The sequence below is a fragment of the Coffea eugenioides genome, chromosome 2 (assembly GCF_003713205.1).
Source record: "Coffea eugenioides isolate CCC68of chromosome 2, Ceug_1.0, whole genome shotgun sequence".
NCBI classification, from domain to species: domain Eukaryota; kingdom Viridiplantae; phylum Streptophyta; class Magnoliopsida; order Gentianales; family Rubiaceae; genus Coffea; species Coffea eugenioides.
This window is the reverse complement of record NC_040036.1, coordinates 4,312,645-4,327,816: the sequence shown is the minus strand read 5'-3', so window position 1 is coordinate 4,327,816 and position 15,172 is coordinate 4,312,645. Positions and strand designations below refer to the sequence as shown.

The 15,172-nt window shown below is 33.3% G+C and overlaps 1 protein-coding gene across 3 annotated transcripts; it reads right to left on the bottom strand.

The window, feature by feature from the left end:
- Window positions 1-2,426: 2,426 nt before the first annotated feature.
- Window positions 2,427-13,514, bottom strand: LOC113760660 (pentatricopeptide repeat-containing protein At1g62260, mitochondrial). 3 transcript variants are annotated; one of them, XM_027303331.1, is made up of 9 exons: window positions 13,436-13,514; window positions 13,150-13,192; window positions 9,151-11,116; window positions 7,891-7,948; window positions 7,068-7,123; window positions 6,498-6,699; window positions 5,909-6,038; window positions 4,676-4,897; window positions 2,427-3,009 (listed from the first exon to the last, which is right to left on the bottom strand). In XM_027303331.1, exon 3 carries the CDS (start codon window positions 11,052-11,054, stop codon window positions 9,213-9,215), a length of 1,842 nt encoding a protein of 613 aa, XP_027159132.1. In that variant the 5' UTR covers window positions 11,055-11,116; window positions 13,150-13,192; window positions 13,436-13,514; the 3' UTR covers window positions 2,427-3,009; window positions 4,676-4,897; window positions 5,909-6,038; window positions 6,498-6,699; window positions 7,068-7,123; window positions 7,891-7,948; window positions 9,151-9,212. The 3 variants fall into 3 exon arrangements, with proteins under 3 accessions (XP_027159132.1, XP_027159133.1, XP_027159134.1); XM_027303332.1 differs by lacking the exon at window positions 6,498-6,699; XM_027303333.1 differs by lacking the exons at window positions 6,498-6,699; window positions 7,068-7,123.
- Window positions 13,515-15,172: the final 1,658 nt, after the last annotated feature.

Here is a 15,172-nt window from a genome sequence, read left to right as displayed (position 1 = left end):
TATTTACCTTGTTTGAAAAAAATGAAGATAAATGGTGCACATATGTTTATTTTCAAAATGTTGGATCATTGTTGGTTTGTATTTCTAATTACTTAAAGACAATCAATAGTTCAAGTGTAGGGGTATTTGACAAGTAGACATTTTATGTATTTTTAGTGTGTTTTATTGATTAGTTTTGGTGTATTTTATTTAGTTTTATAACTAATAAACTAGAATTCTAGTGAAAATATACATTTTATGATTAAGGTGTAAAAATTGCATTTTATGAATTTTTATGATAAAAACTTCATATTTTGTAGGTTTAATGATTCCATCATCAAATGGAGTGCATTGAGAAGATAATTGGGTGATTAATAATGGTTTAAAGTGATGAAAATAAAATATGAAGTGTAAAACGAGAAATGCAATTTGAATACAAAAAAATCAAGAAAAGTCAGTTTTGGCAATTGTTGGTATTTTGGCTATATCTTGAGCTATATACATTGGATTGAGATGATTTTTAAACCATTTTGAAGCTAAGAGACGTATCTAAATTTGGTATGAAGACATTAGAGTCCAATTTAGCCGTTTTCTCAGTCAAAAGGTCAAAATACCAAAATTCAACACTGCTGTCCAAAGTTGAAAACAGAGCTCTGACTAGTTTTCGGTATTTTAGTCATATCTCGATCCACAGAACTCCAAATGGAATGATTTTTGAGATATTGGAAAGCTAACTCAAAGAGTTACAACTTTTATGTTTTACACAGGAGCTAATTTGGCCTCAATCATTGAAAAAATAGCAGTTGAAATAATGTCAAATGCACAAAAGCGAAAACGTGGCTCAGTGAAAACGTGGCATGAAGCCGCGTTTTCTCAAGTCGCGTATTCCTCAATTGCGGCTGCAACTTGCTCAGAAACTGTATTTTATTCACACAAGCTTTTTGATCCATTTTTCCTGTAAGAATATCGATGAAAACAGCTCAAGACAACTGCAAAAGAAACTTTACAACTCATTTTAGCTTGTTTATGGGCTCAAGACATGATTTAACACCTTGTTTCTTGCAAGAAATTTCTCTATAAATAACTGCCTTGGAGGACCATTTTCATAACTTGGGAGAAGTTAGAGAAACTCCACAAAAATGTAGTCTTCACTAAAATTTTCTTAGTTCATTAGTTAGAGTAGTACATTAGTTAGTATAATTTTTGCTTCTTGCATTCATAGTTAGATTTAGATGAAAATTGAGGAACAAAGATGGAGAGGTTGATCTCATGTAACAAGGGTGATATCTCTTCTACTACTTTCTCTCTTATATTTGGTTTCATGTTTAACTATAATACAAATTTGATTTTGTGTTTTTATCATGTTTAGTTAAAGTTTATACCTAGAGTATGGATAAACTTTCTAATTTTTGTTAATGATGTTTATTTGGTTATTTGGTGATATTATTTTGAACAAGTTATTTATCACTTTTGATTTTCTAATCATAATTAACTGGTCATTAATTGTGATTATCTAAAGGTGTTAAATTTATAATGAGAATTGGAATTTAACACTAGTTCAAAGAAGTGATAAACTTAGAGAGTACACTGACGAGAGTAGAGGTGCACCTATGTGGCTTAAGTGACTTGTTCACGTAATTTCATAGAAGAAATGAACTTGTATTTAATTCATAACTACGAGAGTAGATATGACTTATTTACAAGTATAGTTGATTCACTACAAGAGTAGAATTCACATATATAAGGAAATTACGCCATAACTAGCCAAGATAACAACATTCACTTAACCGATATTCACATTTGCAAGAGTAGTAAGAAATTCCATATCTCTAGAAATTTTCTAGTGTTATTTTCATAAATTTTATATTTGTGGTAGTCTAAATAATAAAGGATTTTGAAAAATACCGGAAATTACACTCTTCCCTGTGGGATCGACCCTTAATACCCTATACTCGCTCACGATTCGTATACTTGCGATAAATCGCGTGTGAGGTATTTAGGAATTATAAATATACAATTTAATTGTGGATGAGCTAAATATTATATGTATACCCCGCACACGTTAAAAGGAATGACTAGATACATCCCTATTCCTTTGCCTTAGAGACAGCAGATTCTTAGACTTCAATGAGTTTGTTTGGACAAGCCAAATTTGGCTTGTTTAATTTGTTTTCACAAATCCCAATCACCTTTTTATTTTCTCAATCACCTTTTTATCTCACATACATCACATCACAAAAAGTGCTACAGTAAATATCTCAAATAAATCATCCAAATAAACTCTTATCCAAACAAACTCAATGATTCTCTCCTAGAAATGGCAGAAACTAGCCTTTGTGGAGGACTAGTATATTTTGATTGTTTTTCAAACTTTACAGTCTCTCTAAAAGACAAAAACATTCTAGATGCTTTAGTATTAAATATAAAAAATGTTAATTATAGAGTCAAAACAAGAACTCTTCCTGCAGCTATTATTTATAGAATTCAATACAAGTTATGAATTCAGCATTCAGAACAGAAACCCTAAAAACATTACAAAAGGGAGAGATAGTCCCATTCCAAACAGATCTGGCTAAATCTCGGATTACAGTTCCAAGATCTATTGTCTGGAACCAGATCTCACTGTCAGAAAGCTAGGTTCTTCCTGAAGTAGCTCTAGCAAATCCAATACAGAATACAACGATTTCAAGCATCCAGCAATTTGCTTCTGGAACTGGTCAAGTCAAATTTGACAGATCTATGAGTTTTAGGACATCATCTTCATCAACAACTGATATAGATATGCCTAGATACTCAATAGGAGAAGATCAGTTTCAGACAGGCCACTGACTTCTTCTATCTCAACCCGACTCCAAGATTTAGATTTTTCTTCTAAAATTTCACAGGCAAGGTATGCAACCAGCAAACTGACCCCTTCAGAGATCCAAGATGAATCCTCTGATGATGTGAAGCAGGAAGGACTTCCTAGATCTCCTTCATATTCTTCCATAACAGACAATCATTCTCAACTTGATGAATTAAGGGTGATTTCTATGGATTATCAAATTGACAAACAGAATCTCAGAACAGAATTTTATACGAAACACAATCGCTCAAAAAGAATATGATTTTTTGAGAAATACAGAGGTCATTCTCGACAAAAAATATAAGAAGAATTCTATAAATTTCTGACAAGGACCAGACAGCATGTCCAATTCTTTGACTGGTTTGAAGTGTATTCCCGGAAAAAGGAATTGATTACCACTTCTCTCAAATAGCAAAAGTAATAAAAAGGTGGCAGATAGCTGAAAAAGAAATTCAAGCAGAACTTCCACCATCAAAGTCAATCACTTTCTCATACAAATCAACGGAGATCAATGCCAAACCATTCAAGCTCAAAAATGCCCAGGATTAAAGAGCAATCAATAGCAAGGACATCCAAGGAATCTATGAGCAAAACAATTATACCAACAAGTACCTCCAATATATTGTATGTGTATATAATAATTATAAATATATTATATAATTATACTAATATTATAACAAAATACATAATTATAATTAAATATTATAATTATAATATATATTATATAAATAATTATATATGTATGTATATAATGATATATTAATTTTTTTAATGAATGGCGGGATGGGCCCCATTTCTAAATGGGAATCAGACTTGGGTTTTGTCCAAAACCCTCAAAGTTATTAAGGAATTGAGGAATGATAAATTTTTAGACATGATTCCAAAATTCCGATTCCGATAGGAGTAATCTAAATAATAATTATGAGGTTTATTCCAATTTCCCATTCCGAAACCCTTTTACCAAACGCCACCTTATATTGTTAGGCGCCTGATGTTCCAAATGTCCAAATAATGGAAAAAACACGGGAATACAAGATTTATTATTCAATTCTTTATCAGCTATGTAATAGTTATACCCAAAGCTGATTCGCCTATATAATGGAATAAAGAATCATAGAGGATAAGCCAATACCTTAAAATTCAATCACCAAAAAAAATTGCAAAACTAATACCTTAAGGACCACTATGGGCTAAAAGATGACAACAACTATGGCAGCTTTTTTCCTTCTTGATTAGTAAATGAATCTAATAAAATTCCCCACGAATTAGAGACCAAAACAAATTAAACATTGAATTTGCTAGATCCATAAACCTAATTACCACTTCCATGCATAATATAGCAAGGAAAATAACACCATGCAAACAAACAAAAATTTACACTAAAATTAACTATCCAAAATATTAACATTTTGATTTCCACCTAATGAAAACAACCTCTGATGAGATGTTTCTCCACATGTGAGAAGTGCCATTTTGTTAATATAGTTCCGAAAAATGTGTACACTGTGGTTCCCAACCAAAAATGCCCACTTACATTTGACCTAATGTGACCCAAAGGCATAAACAGCAGCCAAATTTTTAGAAAGACAGATATGACAACTCACAATTAAATCTTAAAGACAAATTTAGTACCTCTATCTTAACATTTTCCAGGCCATTGTCAGATTTTATAAGGCCGACGGCCATGAGATATAAAAACCCCAAATTAGAGACTACATAAGAAAAAGTTTTGCAAATTCACCAAATTTCACATACAATACATAATTAAAGCTTTCTAAATCTGCAATCGAGTTTCTTAATCTGAGAAGTCACCATGAAAGAAAAGAGAAGCTTGAGTTTAGTCAGATTTACCAGTCCAATATCATCATTCCTGATGATGGAGTGCTTCATTATGCACTTGCGGACATTAGAGCAGTCATAACAGAATGGAATAGAGTAGCTCGCATACAAGCCAATCAGGACTTATGTACTGCACTTGGAGTTGATTTTTCTATATTCCAGCCAGATAGTGTTTGCATATTAGTGTATTTCAGGCAATATCTTGATGTATTGTTGTGGGTATTCCCTTTGATGCTGATCAATCGAAAGGAAGTTCGTTAGAAAAAGGGGATAATAAGTATAGATATGTATATGACCTTGTGAGGTGAATCGTGCACCATTCCCTAAAAAAAAAGGGGATAAAAACCATCCCTTGGTTGTATATCTCAATTCCTCATCTTGTAACCAGGAAAAATGGATATGTAGAAACCAAAAAAGGGTTCCGAAGAAGGAAAAAAATATAATAGTACTATATGGAATTTCTAGGAGATCACGAGACAGTGAAGGAGAAAGATAAAAAAAAGAAAGTGGAGTTATACAGTACCCATACCACATGGCCAAATCTAGTTAATATTTTCTTTTCTTGACTGCAGCAAACTGAAAAAAATGGCTTAAGGGAGAAAATTTTTAGAACATAACATGAACTTTATAAATACCAGATCTCTGAGAAACAAAACAACAGACCTGGAAAAGTAAAAAATCATGGCCAAGGATATAATTGACTCCAAAATTCCGACTGCTATCAGCCAAGAATCAAAAAAAATAAAATTCAGAAAATCAATCAAAAGTCACCATAGTCAACGAATTCAAAATAAATAGGTGAAATGACAAAATTAGTTTTGCAGAATATCAAGACATGAACTTGAACTTCTATGATTCCTATAAAGTACATATTTTAACTCAACCAAAAGCAAAACTTTTCTTGATAAAAAAACAGAATGCTTGGAGAGAGATTTATAGTTCTCCACTCCAAGATTTAGTTCATAGGTATATGAAGAAGGCTTGGCAGATACTGACTTTCAAAATTTCTTTAAAGGAGGATCTTCTAAATAAGACGAGTAGCATGCAAATTAACAAACCAGTTTATCATAAAACTTCTATGTCTGCAACTTCAAGAGTAGAAAATAAGATGAACGCACTTTGATAGACAACTTTGATAGTTTCGTCTATGTATATAGTAGCTTCATTTTTCATATAAAATTTCGTTGAAGTACTTTTAGAATAAACAAAGCAGCCTCTCTTTATAAGGCAGCAAAAGTCACAGACCTTTACTGTAAATTATACTTATTCATGGCATTGGTTATGGACCTTCAAAAGACACCACCATCTCAACCAAGAATCCAGAGGTCCATCATGCAAAATGGTTTCATTTGAAAGCATTTTCTTGCTATGTAACCTGAAATTTGGCAACCAACGGTTCATAATCATAAACTAACCATATGGAGAGCCAGTTACTAACTAAAAGAGGGGGTAATTAAGTTAGAATATGGTAAACCTAATCCATTCCTCCGACCCCTAGTCTAACAGATACAGTAGGAAACAAATGCTAAAAACCGTCAACTATCACTGCATGAAAACCAAATAATGATGGGCCAATAGGCCCCTAGCAGAATAAAAATCTTAGAAAGTAGGATTTGATTATTAACAATTAGCTTACTCAACAGAGAAATATAGTCCACTTTTCAATAATTTCTTAACCATCTGCATAAGAATCTATATGTCAAAGAAATCACACATACCACTTCTTCTTAAAGACTTAGTACACATTGTAAATTCTAAAAGTGTACGTTAAAGCAATCACAACAAAATTTTAACTCCATTATAATGTAAACATGAGTAGTGTTTAGAGCTGAACCTTGATGTAAATGGTGATCAAGTGACCAGGCAACAAAATTTAACCCAATTCACAACCTCTCTCCCTTGATAGGCTCTTCCTCACAAAACCCCCATTTCACATTATATCAGCTGCTTCGATAAACAAGTTTTCTGGTACAATTGCTCACTCATATGTTACTTCATGGCTCTACAAATATACACAGATGAAATAGAAAATAGACCTGTATACACTAAAATCTAGGGTTAGGGTTCTGAAGTCATTTCCTATGGCAAATGATGGAGAAACGTTGCATTACAGCAAAAGGAAAACAGAAGGCTGAACCAAAACTCAGAAGCATACTCAAGAAGAAAAGAAAAAACACCAAATCTCTGGGTTTACAAATACTTCCAACTTTTGGTGCTTTTGGATGGATTAAGATGGAGATTTTACTGCAGCTTTTTTTTTTTTTGGTTCAAAGAAGGAGATGGAAGAATAGTATTTCAAACCTCTGGGTTATTAATCAAAAGATTAACAAATCCTAGCAGGAAAAATGGCTTTCTTTTTTGAATCGAGGAAAGTGTAAAAATTTAGGGAAATATTGGAGCATACCGATCAAGATGATTTCTGTGTCTCATGTATTTCATAGCTTCAAATCCAGACCAATTCTAATGACAAGGGAAAAAAATCAATTAGAATCATATAACTCAAAAAAGAAAAGAAAAGAAAGGGAAAAAGGGAGGGGAAACAGGAAGGGAAGACAGAGAAGGAGGAAGTACCAAATAAAAAAAAAACAACAATGGGAAGAAAGGAACAAAGAAAATAAAAGAAAAAAGGAAGGGGAGAGGAGCTTCGGAGAGGAACGAAGCAGCGGAGAAGAATGAAGGGAAAGAAGACAAGAAGCCCTAGGACAAACTCTTGGTCAAACTTGCCACCAATCTCCTCTTGCCACATCATCAGGAAGCCAATCCCCTTATGACACATATGGGCGGATGACCAAATCTGACGTGGCTAGAGGTCCTTCACGCTTATACTATAGGCTATATATATATATATATATGTATGTATAAAATAAAAAATAAAACAGCTAAACTACTTATCTTACAACAATTACCTTGAGTGTTCGGAAAGGGGAGCAAGAGTATGAGTTGGGGACAGTACACCAAGGGTAGCAGAGACTGGAGAGAATAAGGAGGAAGTGATGACCAGTGGTTGTAGAGAAAGGGGAAAATTACCAGCCAGAAGCGTGAGAAAAGAGAGACCTCCTAGTGGAATTAGCTAAGGGAGTTGTTCAGTGAGGTGGCAGGGGAGACTAACTTGTAATTAAATTGTTATACTGACTTGATCCATTGTGGCCCACACATTGAGCAGGCGTACATGTACGTGTGAACACGTACTTTATAACTAAAACATTAGAAATAAATATTGTGCATACCTTGTGAGATTGCTACCTCTGTGCTTGAGAATGGAATATTTCACGATTATTATCAGGCCTATTCAATAATAAATGGTCATCAATCAGATCATAGGCATCAAGTTTGTACAAATAGAAAGATTAACAAAAGGAGACAAGAAGAGGGACATAAAGAGGACTCCTAAAATAGCTTATGGTCAGCAGGGGAACAAGAATCAGATATTAAAGGGTAGAACAGAAAGATTAAAGAAGATACTAATAAATAGTTCATGAAACAAAAAGAAAAATGTATTCTCTAATGGAGAATGAGTAGAATCCATGTTCTATGTTCTTGGATAATTATATCTATTATTTAGTTAATGATATGACAAGTTCTTTTACCTGTTAAAGTAAGTTGAGTGAAAACCTTCATGCTAAGTTGAGACTTAAACTCTAAGTATCAATGTAAATTATTAATCAAAACATTGCTGGAACTTTAGCTTCACATGAGTATCACAACATAACATGGGGCCACAGTAGTTCACAGTTTTTTTGAGTCACTACACGACAGCGTATATAAGTTCAACACATTACAAGTTTTACTGGTCTTTCCAAGGTATTTGATGAAAATCATAAATATTCTAAATATTAGGCCAAGCCTTTGAAAGTCCCTAATAAACAGATATGTTTTACACTTTCTTGAAGGATAAGTGGAAGGCAAATAACAAGTGACATGATGAAAGAAGATACCAAAAAATCCTGCAAAAACAGACCTTTTTGACTTTTGGAAAGCTTAGAGTTCAACAAGTTTACAATTTATCCCACAAGTGAACATGAAATAAGGAATAAGCATTTTAACAGAAACTCCAAAAGGGAACACGATAAGTGAGCAGCTGTATATATGGTTGCTGAATGTTTGAGAGCGTGAAGTATCACATACCAATATAAGGGTGCCTGTGCTTCTCAAATATTCTAAAGTCAATAAACTTGTGCATGTCAATTCATTAAGTTATACAAACATCAAGGGGAAAGCATAATCAAGAAAAAAAAAATCAGAAAATTGATTCTAAGTACAAAACTTGTAAGTTTAATAGATTAGCAAGGTACAGTACAAGAACTATGTGGGAAATAGTATAGGATGACTGAAAAACAAGAGTAAGATGAATGTCATACAATATGACAGAATATGATTTCTATAATTAAAGTGTTCCAAAATCACTCAGATTTTCAAGTTGCTATGTGAATAATTATAGAAAATGAGCCTAATTGGAGAACATTTAATTTTGTTATTAACCCAATTACCTTTGTTCTAATGTTGTCTGCCTTTTAACCACTCTGTACATGAAATGACGTTTCTGACATTATCAGCAGCCTGAATCCAATCTACTGTAACCTCGTTGCTTTCTAATTCTACTTTTATCCATCAACTCCCTGACTTTATTTGCATCATCCCATCTCTCTACATCAACAAACATGTTATACAGCAAAACATATGGGCCAGAGTCCTCTGGATCTAGCCTCAACAAAGCTTCAGCTGCTACTCGTGCTATCTCCACATTGTTGTGCAGCTTACAGGCATTTAGTAATGCACCCCAGACAGATTTATCAGGTTCAAGTGACATTGCGTAAATTATGTTCAAGGCTTCCTCAACATTTCCAAAACGACCCATCATGTCCACAATGGAGGCAAAGTGTTCAACCCTTGGGTCAATACCAAATTCATTAATCATGGCCTCAAAATGCAACCAGCCTTGATCAACAAGACCAGCATGAGTACATGCATTCAGAACTGCAATGAATGTAATGTAAGTAGGTCTCACTCTTAGTTGCTTCATCAAGTCAAATAGTTCAAGAGCGTCCAGTGCATAACCATGAGATGCATATCCCCCAATCATAGCATTCCAAGAGATTACATCTTTCTCAAATTGCATCTCATCAAAAATAGTTCTTGCTTCAAATATTGCCCCACATCTAGCATACATTGTAATAAGCGAGTTATTTAACGGAATATCAGGCACAACAATCTTTGTTACTAACTGATGAATTTGGATTCCCAGATCCACTGCCACAGACTCGGCACAAATACTAAGAAGTGAAGATAATGTGTGTCGATCAGGTTTTTCTCCTGCTCCTTGCATCTCAATAAAAAGCTTGATGGCTCCATCATAATCTGCATTTTTCTCACTTCCTGCAATAATTGCATTCCAAGATATCCTGTTTTTCTCTGGCATCCTTTCAAAAAAATTACGAGCAAGTTCCAAGTTTCCTGACTCGGAGAACCCTGAGATCATTGAATTCCATGATAATGCATCTGGGCGTGGCATTTCAGAGAAAAGCCTTGAAGCTTCTTCCATATTTCGTACCTGAACATAGCCACTAATCATGGTATTCCACGAAACAGAATCACGCTCAATCATCTTATCAAATAACTCCCTGGCAGAAATGATATCTCCAGTTTTCACATAGCACATGATCATAGAATTCCATGACACCAAATTTTTCTCAAACCTTCTAACTGCATTCCTATTATCATCATCAGCATAAATTGGGATTTGATCAAAAAGTTTCCGGGCATCGTTCACCCTTCCCTTTTGGCCGTACCCGGCAATCAAAACGTTATAAGCTTGAAGATAATCTTCACTCCCGCTATCCCTCGTCCCATACTTGAACAGAACATGTGCAGCAGCATCCAACTCTTCATTCTGTATTAAACCAGACACAAGAACACTTAAAGAAGCGGCGTCCCTGTCAGGCATTCTCTCAAAGAACTCAACCGCCCTTTTCACATCACCATTTTGCAGCAACCCAGAAATGATCGCATTCCAAGAAACAACATTCCTCTTAGGCATACACATAAAAAGCCTCATTGCTTCATCTATTCTACCATTTTTCGCGTACCCACTAATCATCGTGTTCCACGAAACAACATCCCTCTCAGGCATTTGATCAAACAGGTATTTTGCTTCTTGCATATATCTACTTCCCCGACACCCCATATAACCCGAAATAATCAAATTCCACGAGACAACATCCCTCTCAGGCATTTCATCAAACAGTTTTCGAGCTTTTGCAATTTCTCGCCTATGGACATATCCACTCATCATTGAATTCCACGTGATTGTATTTCTAAGTCTTAATCCATCAAACAAAACTCTTGCTTCTTGAATCCGGCCACTTCGTATTAAACGTGTGATATTCTTGTTCATTATATGGAGGTCTCGGGGAATCTGAGAAGCAGAATTGGAGACTAAACTGCAAAGACAATGAGCTACAACAGGGTTGTGATTAACAAGTTGATATTCACAGTTTGTCGTCCTTAAATTTAATAAAATATTCTTTAAGGTAATCAAATTGCTCCACCATCGTGCGAACATTTTGTTTTTAAGGATCTTTAGAATGAGAGACTAATCTGAACTTAACTGCAAAAAATTTTACTGATTAATCTGAACTTGACTTATTCAAAACTTACACATGTAAGGCCTCATCTTGGCTCATTTTTTCAAAATAAGTTTCGTACCGAGATTGTATAAGCTATTAGCTTGAATTTTCTCGAAAAATTATGCATATGATAGGATTTTTAAAATGTTTCATATAATATATAGATAAGAATACTCAATTTATACATTTACCATAGATATTTATTAATTTTTTTAATTGTAAATTATTTAATTAAAAGAATAATGCTTTAAGATAAATATATTATTAAAATAATTATTTTTTATGATTTTGTTTATCTTCAACATGTACAAGTATTAAACATATAAAGTATTTGATCTGATATTATTATTTTGATCGAGCATAGATGAGGTTGAGTTTAACTTCACCTAAGCCCAACCTATAGACAACAAACATGCTTTTCTTTTTAATTATGTGTAATCTCATATTGATCAGCTTACTCCATAGAAAGCAAAGAGAAAAATGTATAAAGCTTGGAAAAAGATACTCTCTAGGCTCTAAAGCACACCTCTAAGTAAAAACATTTTCAAGGACAGAATACATGGGTGCATTACATTTGCAAAATTTGGAATTAATGATTCACTTATTCATGCCTACAGATGACTTTTTTTTCAGTCAGGCTATTTACTCCATTTGCGCATTATGTTTGCTCTTCAAAGTTACTAAAGCTGTTAATCAACCAAGATACAAAGTGCTTAGCATATTTTAGTCATGCTTGTCTCTAGGAATAAATTTATTTTTTCCTATCCTGAGAAGCTTCAAAAAATAGAGTTCAAATCATTTGTAGTATAGTTTAAAATTGAGTTGTTCAGTTTTCGCTGTGCAAAAAAGAGGAAGATAAGTAACTCAACCTACCTAACCAGATACATAATAGTTCTGCAACCAAAATCAGTGCATAAGCTTAAAGGTTTTATCTATCAGTCATTTACATTTACTTGTCATAGGCTGCTTTTACCATCTCTTTTCTAACTTCAATTATGTCATTGTTCTTCTTCTGAATAACAAAACCAAGAAAGACTAATTCTTGCCATGGACAAATATGCAGATAGAATCATATCGTTACCACATGTTGGAATAATCAATCTTCCCAAGGAGCCTATACATCAAACAAACCAGGTAATAATAACAAAAGTTTAAGCTTAGGCACACACAGATTGATCCCACAATAGATCTGCTCAGGCACTCATAGATTTATTCAAGGTGCCCATAACCAATTTCCAAAGTTATATGTATCTGTAAATGTTACTAAATGTTAATAATGCAGGGGATATTCATGTAAGTAATAATAAAGAGAAGGAAATCAACTTTCATACTTCACAAGAAAAACCATTGAACCAATGAAATTCAACCACCGAACCATTGAACTCTTCTAGCACATGAACATCACAAGGATTTGGTTTTCTGAGGCCATTAACTTTATGAGTGGGAAATGTATTGGAAGATTCCCAACAAAAATAAACAAACTTTTCTTTCATAATCATGGAGAAGAAATCCAAAATCCAAATATATAGCAAAGTATGAGGGGAAAAAGGTCACTGCAAAAGAAACTCCCACATTGATAACTTTATTTTAATTTAGTCTGTCTACCTCATATTACATCAATATAGGCCACGGTACAATTCAAATTCACATCATTAAACATAGTTTTTGGGAGGTCAAAATTCAACATCCAACACAATGTCGCAATATTTCCACTTAGTCAACATTAGCAGAGTATCAAGCACCAGTGGACAGTTGGTAACTCCAGTATCTGAACTTACTACTACTTAGAGACTATAATAGCAATAAAGGAGCCGTAAGGAGATTTTAAGCATAAATTACATTATAACTAGAAAATGCGATTACCAAGGTGATGTAGATGTAGCAGCTTGAGAAAAAAGACAAACACCTGGAAGGCAAAAGGGGAAAATTTGTAAGAATATATTATTAAACTAAAGCAATTACAAGAAAACAAACCATCAGCGATTGAAATTTATAAGTTTTCAGAAAAGGAAATGAAATGCATTCAATTATATGACCCAAATTTCAATACTTCAACAAACTGATGAGCCCAATTTAGCACATATTACTCCCAGGAGTCATGGATGATCACGTCCAACTTAATTAAGAAGGAACAAAAAAAACTTATTACCACGTATAATTAACAATGATTCCTGTTCTAGCCAAGCTGGAGGAGAGCGATCGAGGAGTAAGGTCAAGCTAGGGGTACTAAGAAAACCAAAATCTTGCGAGAGAGAGAAAAGGTAGGAGAAGACAGAAACAAAGGGGGCCGAAATAACCTGGAGGAGAAAGGCGTGAACAAATGACTCTCACGTGCTGGGGACACTAGTACGTTACTAACGAAAATGGCTGACCAACAAAAAGGCCACCAGAGTTGAGTAAAATTACAGTATAACCAGTCCATGGTTAGTGTTCACAAGCTAACCGGCTCTTTTAACATCGCCGTGATATTTCATCACCTTTCACTTTTTTATAAGGGTCGTTTGGTTCATGGAATGACACAGGATTGGATTAATCATCCTATGTCATCCCATGTTTGATTGCATATTATACATAGGATGATACATCCTACCTAATCGAATTAATCCTTTATTTATGGGATAAAATAATCCCATGGAGGAAATGGGATTAGTCATTCTGAAATGACTAACAGACAGAATGATAAAATTTTAAACTAATTTATCTTTACAAAAAAATATAAATTTATACCCTTATAATTATATAAACCTACTTTCACATGATAATATAATAGGAATGGACTAATTTGCCCCTACTATTTAATTTTAAATTTTTTTAACTAATTTGCCCCTACTACCAATATAATAATATTTAGACTAATTGATCCTTATGAATGATTCAAATTTAAATTAGCTATTATATAACCATACTCTCACATAATAATATCATAATAAACAGAGCAATTAGCCCCTCCTAATTCTATTAAAATTTTTGACTAATTTGACCCTATTCATTATTTTAAAAATTTTGACTTACCCCTATTAATTGATTTAAAATTTTTGACTAATTTGCCATATCAACATCATAATAGAAGGACTATATTACCCTTGGACTAAATTACCCTTACTAACCTTATTTTCTAAATGAAATTTATATAAATATATAATCTTATTAATTGGATTTTGTGAATAAGGACTTCAATAAGTTCAAACTCGATCCAAAGAAGAATCTTCTATATTAGCCTGAGTTCGGCTCATTGAAAACTCTTAAATGAGTTAGGTTGTAATTGATTTAACCTTAATTTAGTCAAAACTTGGTTCATTATTTAATTGAATTTCAAATTTATGTTCAAAAGTTTGGTCAAAATCTATTTTTAAGGGCCCAAATGAGCTAAGTTTGAATGAATGCGAATTTTTATATATCAAAACCCTTGATTTACTTTATAATTATAAAGTTTTAAACTACTCTATTTTAATAAAATTTATAAATATTAAATAATATTAAATTATTTTATTAATATTTATAAAATATTAGATTATTTTATTAAAAAGAATCTATGTATTAAGGGATGCTTTGGTCATTAAAATAGTAATCCTTCCTCATCCAATCTCCAACCAAACACGGGATAGGATTATTTTCTTCCATATCTTATCCAACTGAGAACCAATCAAACACTAGATAATTTGGATTATTTATCAGGAGATGATTCAACCCAGGATTAATACTCCAAGGATGAGTCATCCCATCTCATCCAGTCTGTGAACCAAACGGACCCTAAAGGGATAATTTTAGAAATCTCCCCAAAAGTTTTATGAAATATCACTTAACTCTCTTCAGATTTTTAGAATCTCACTTAGCACCTCTCAAAAGTGACATTTTGGTAACATTGTAAGCCCTTCTAACCAAAAGT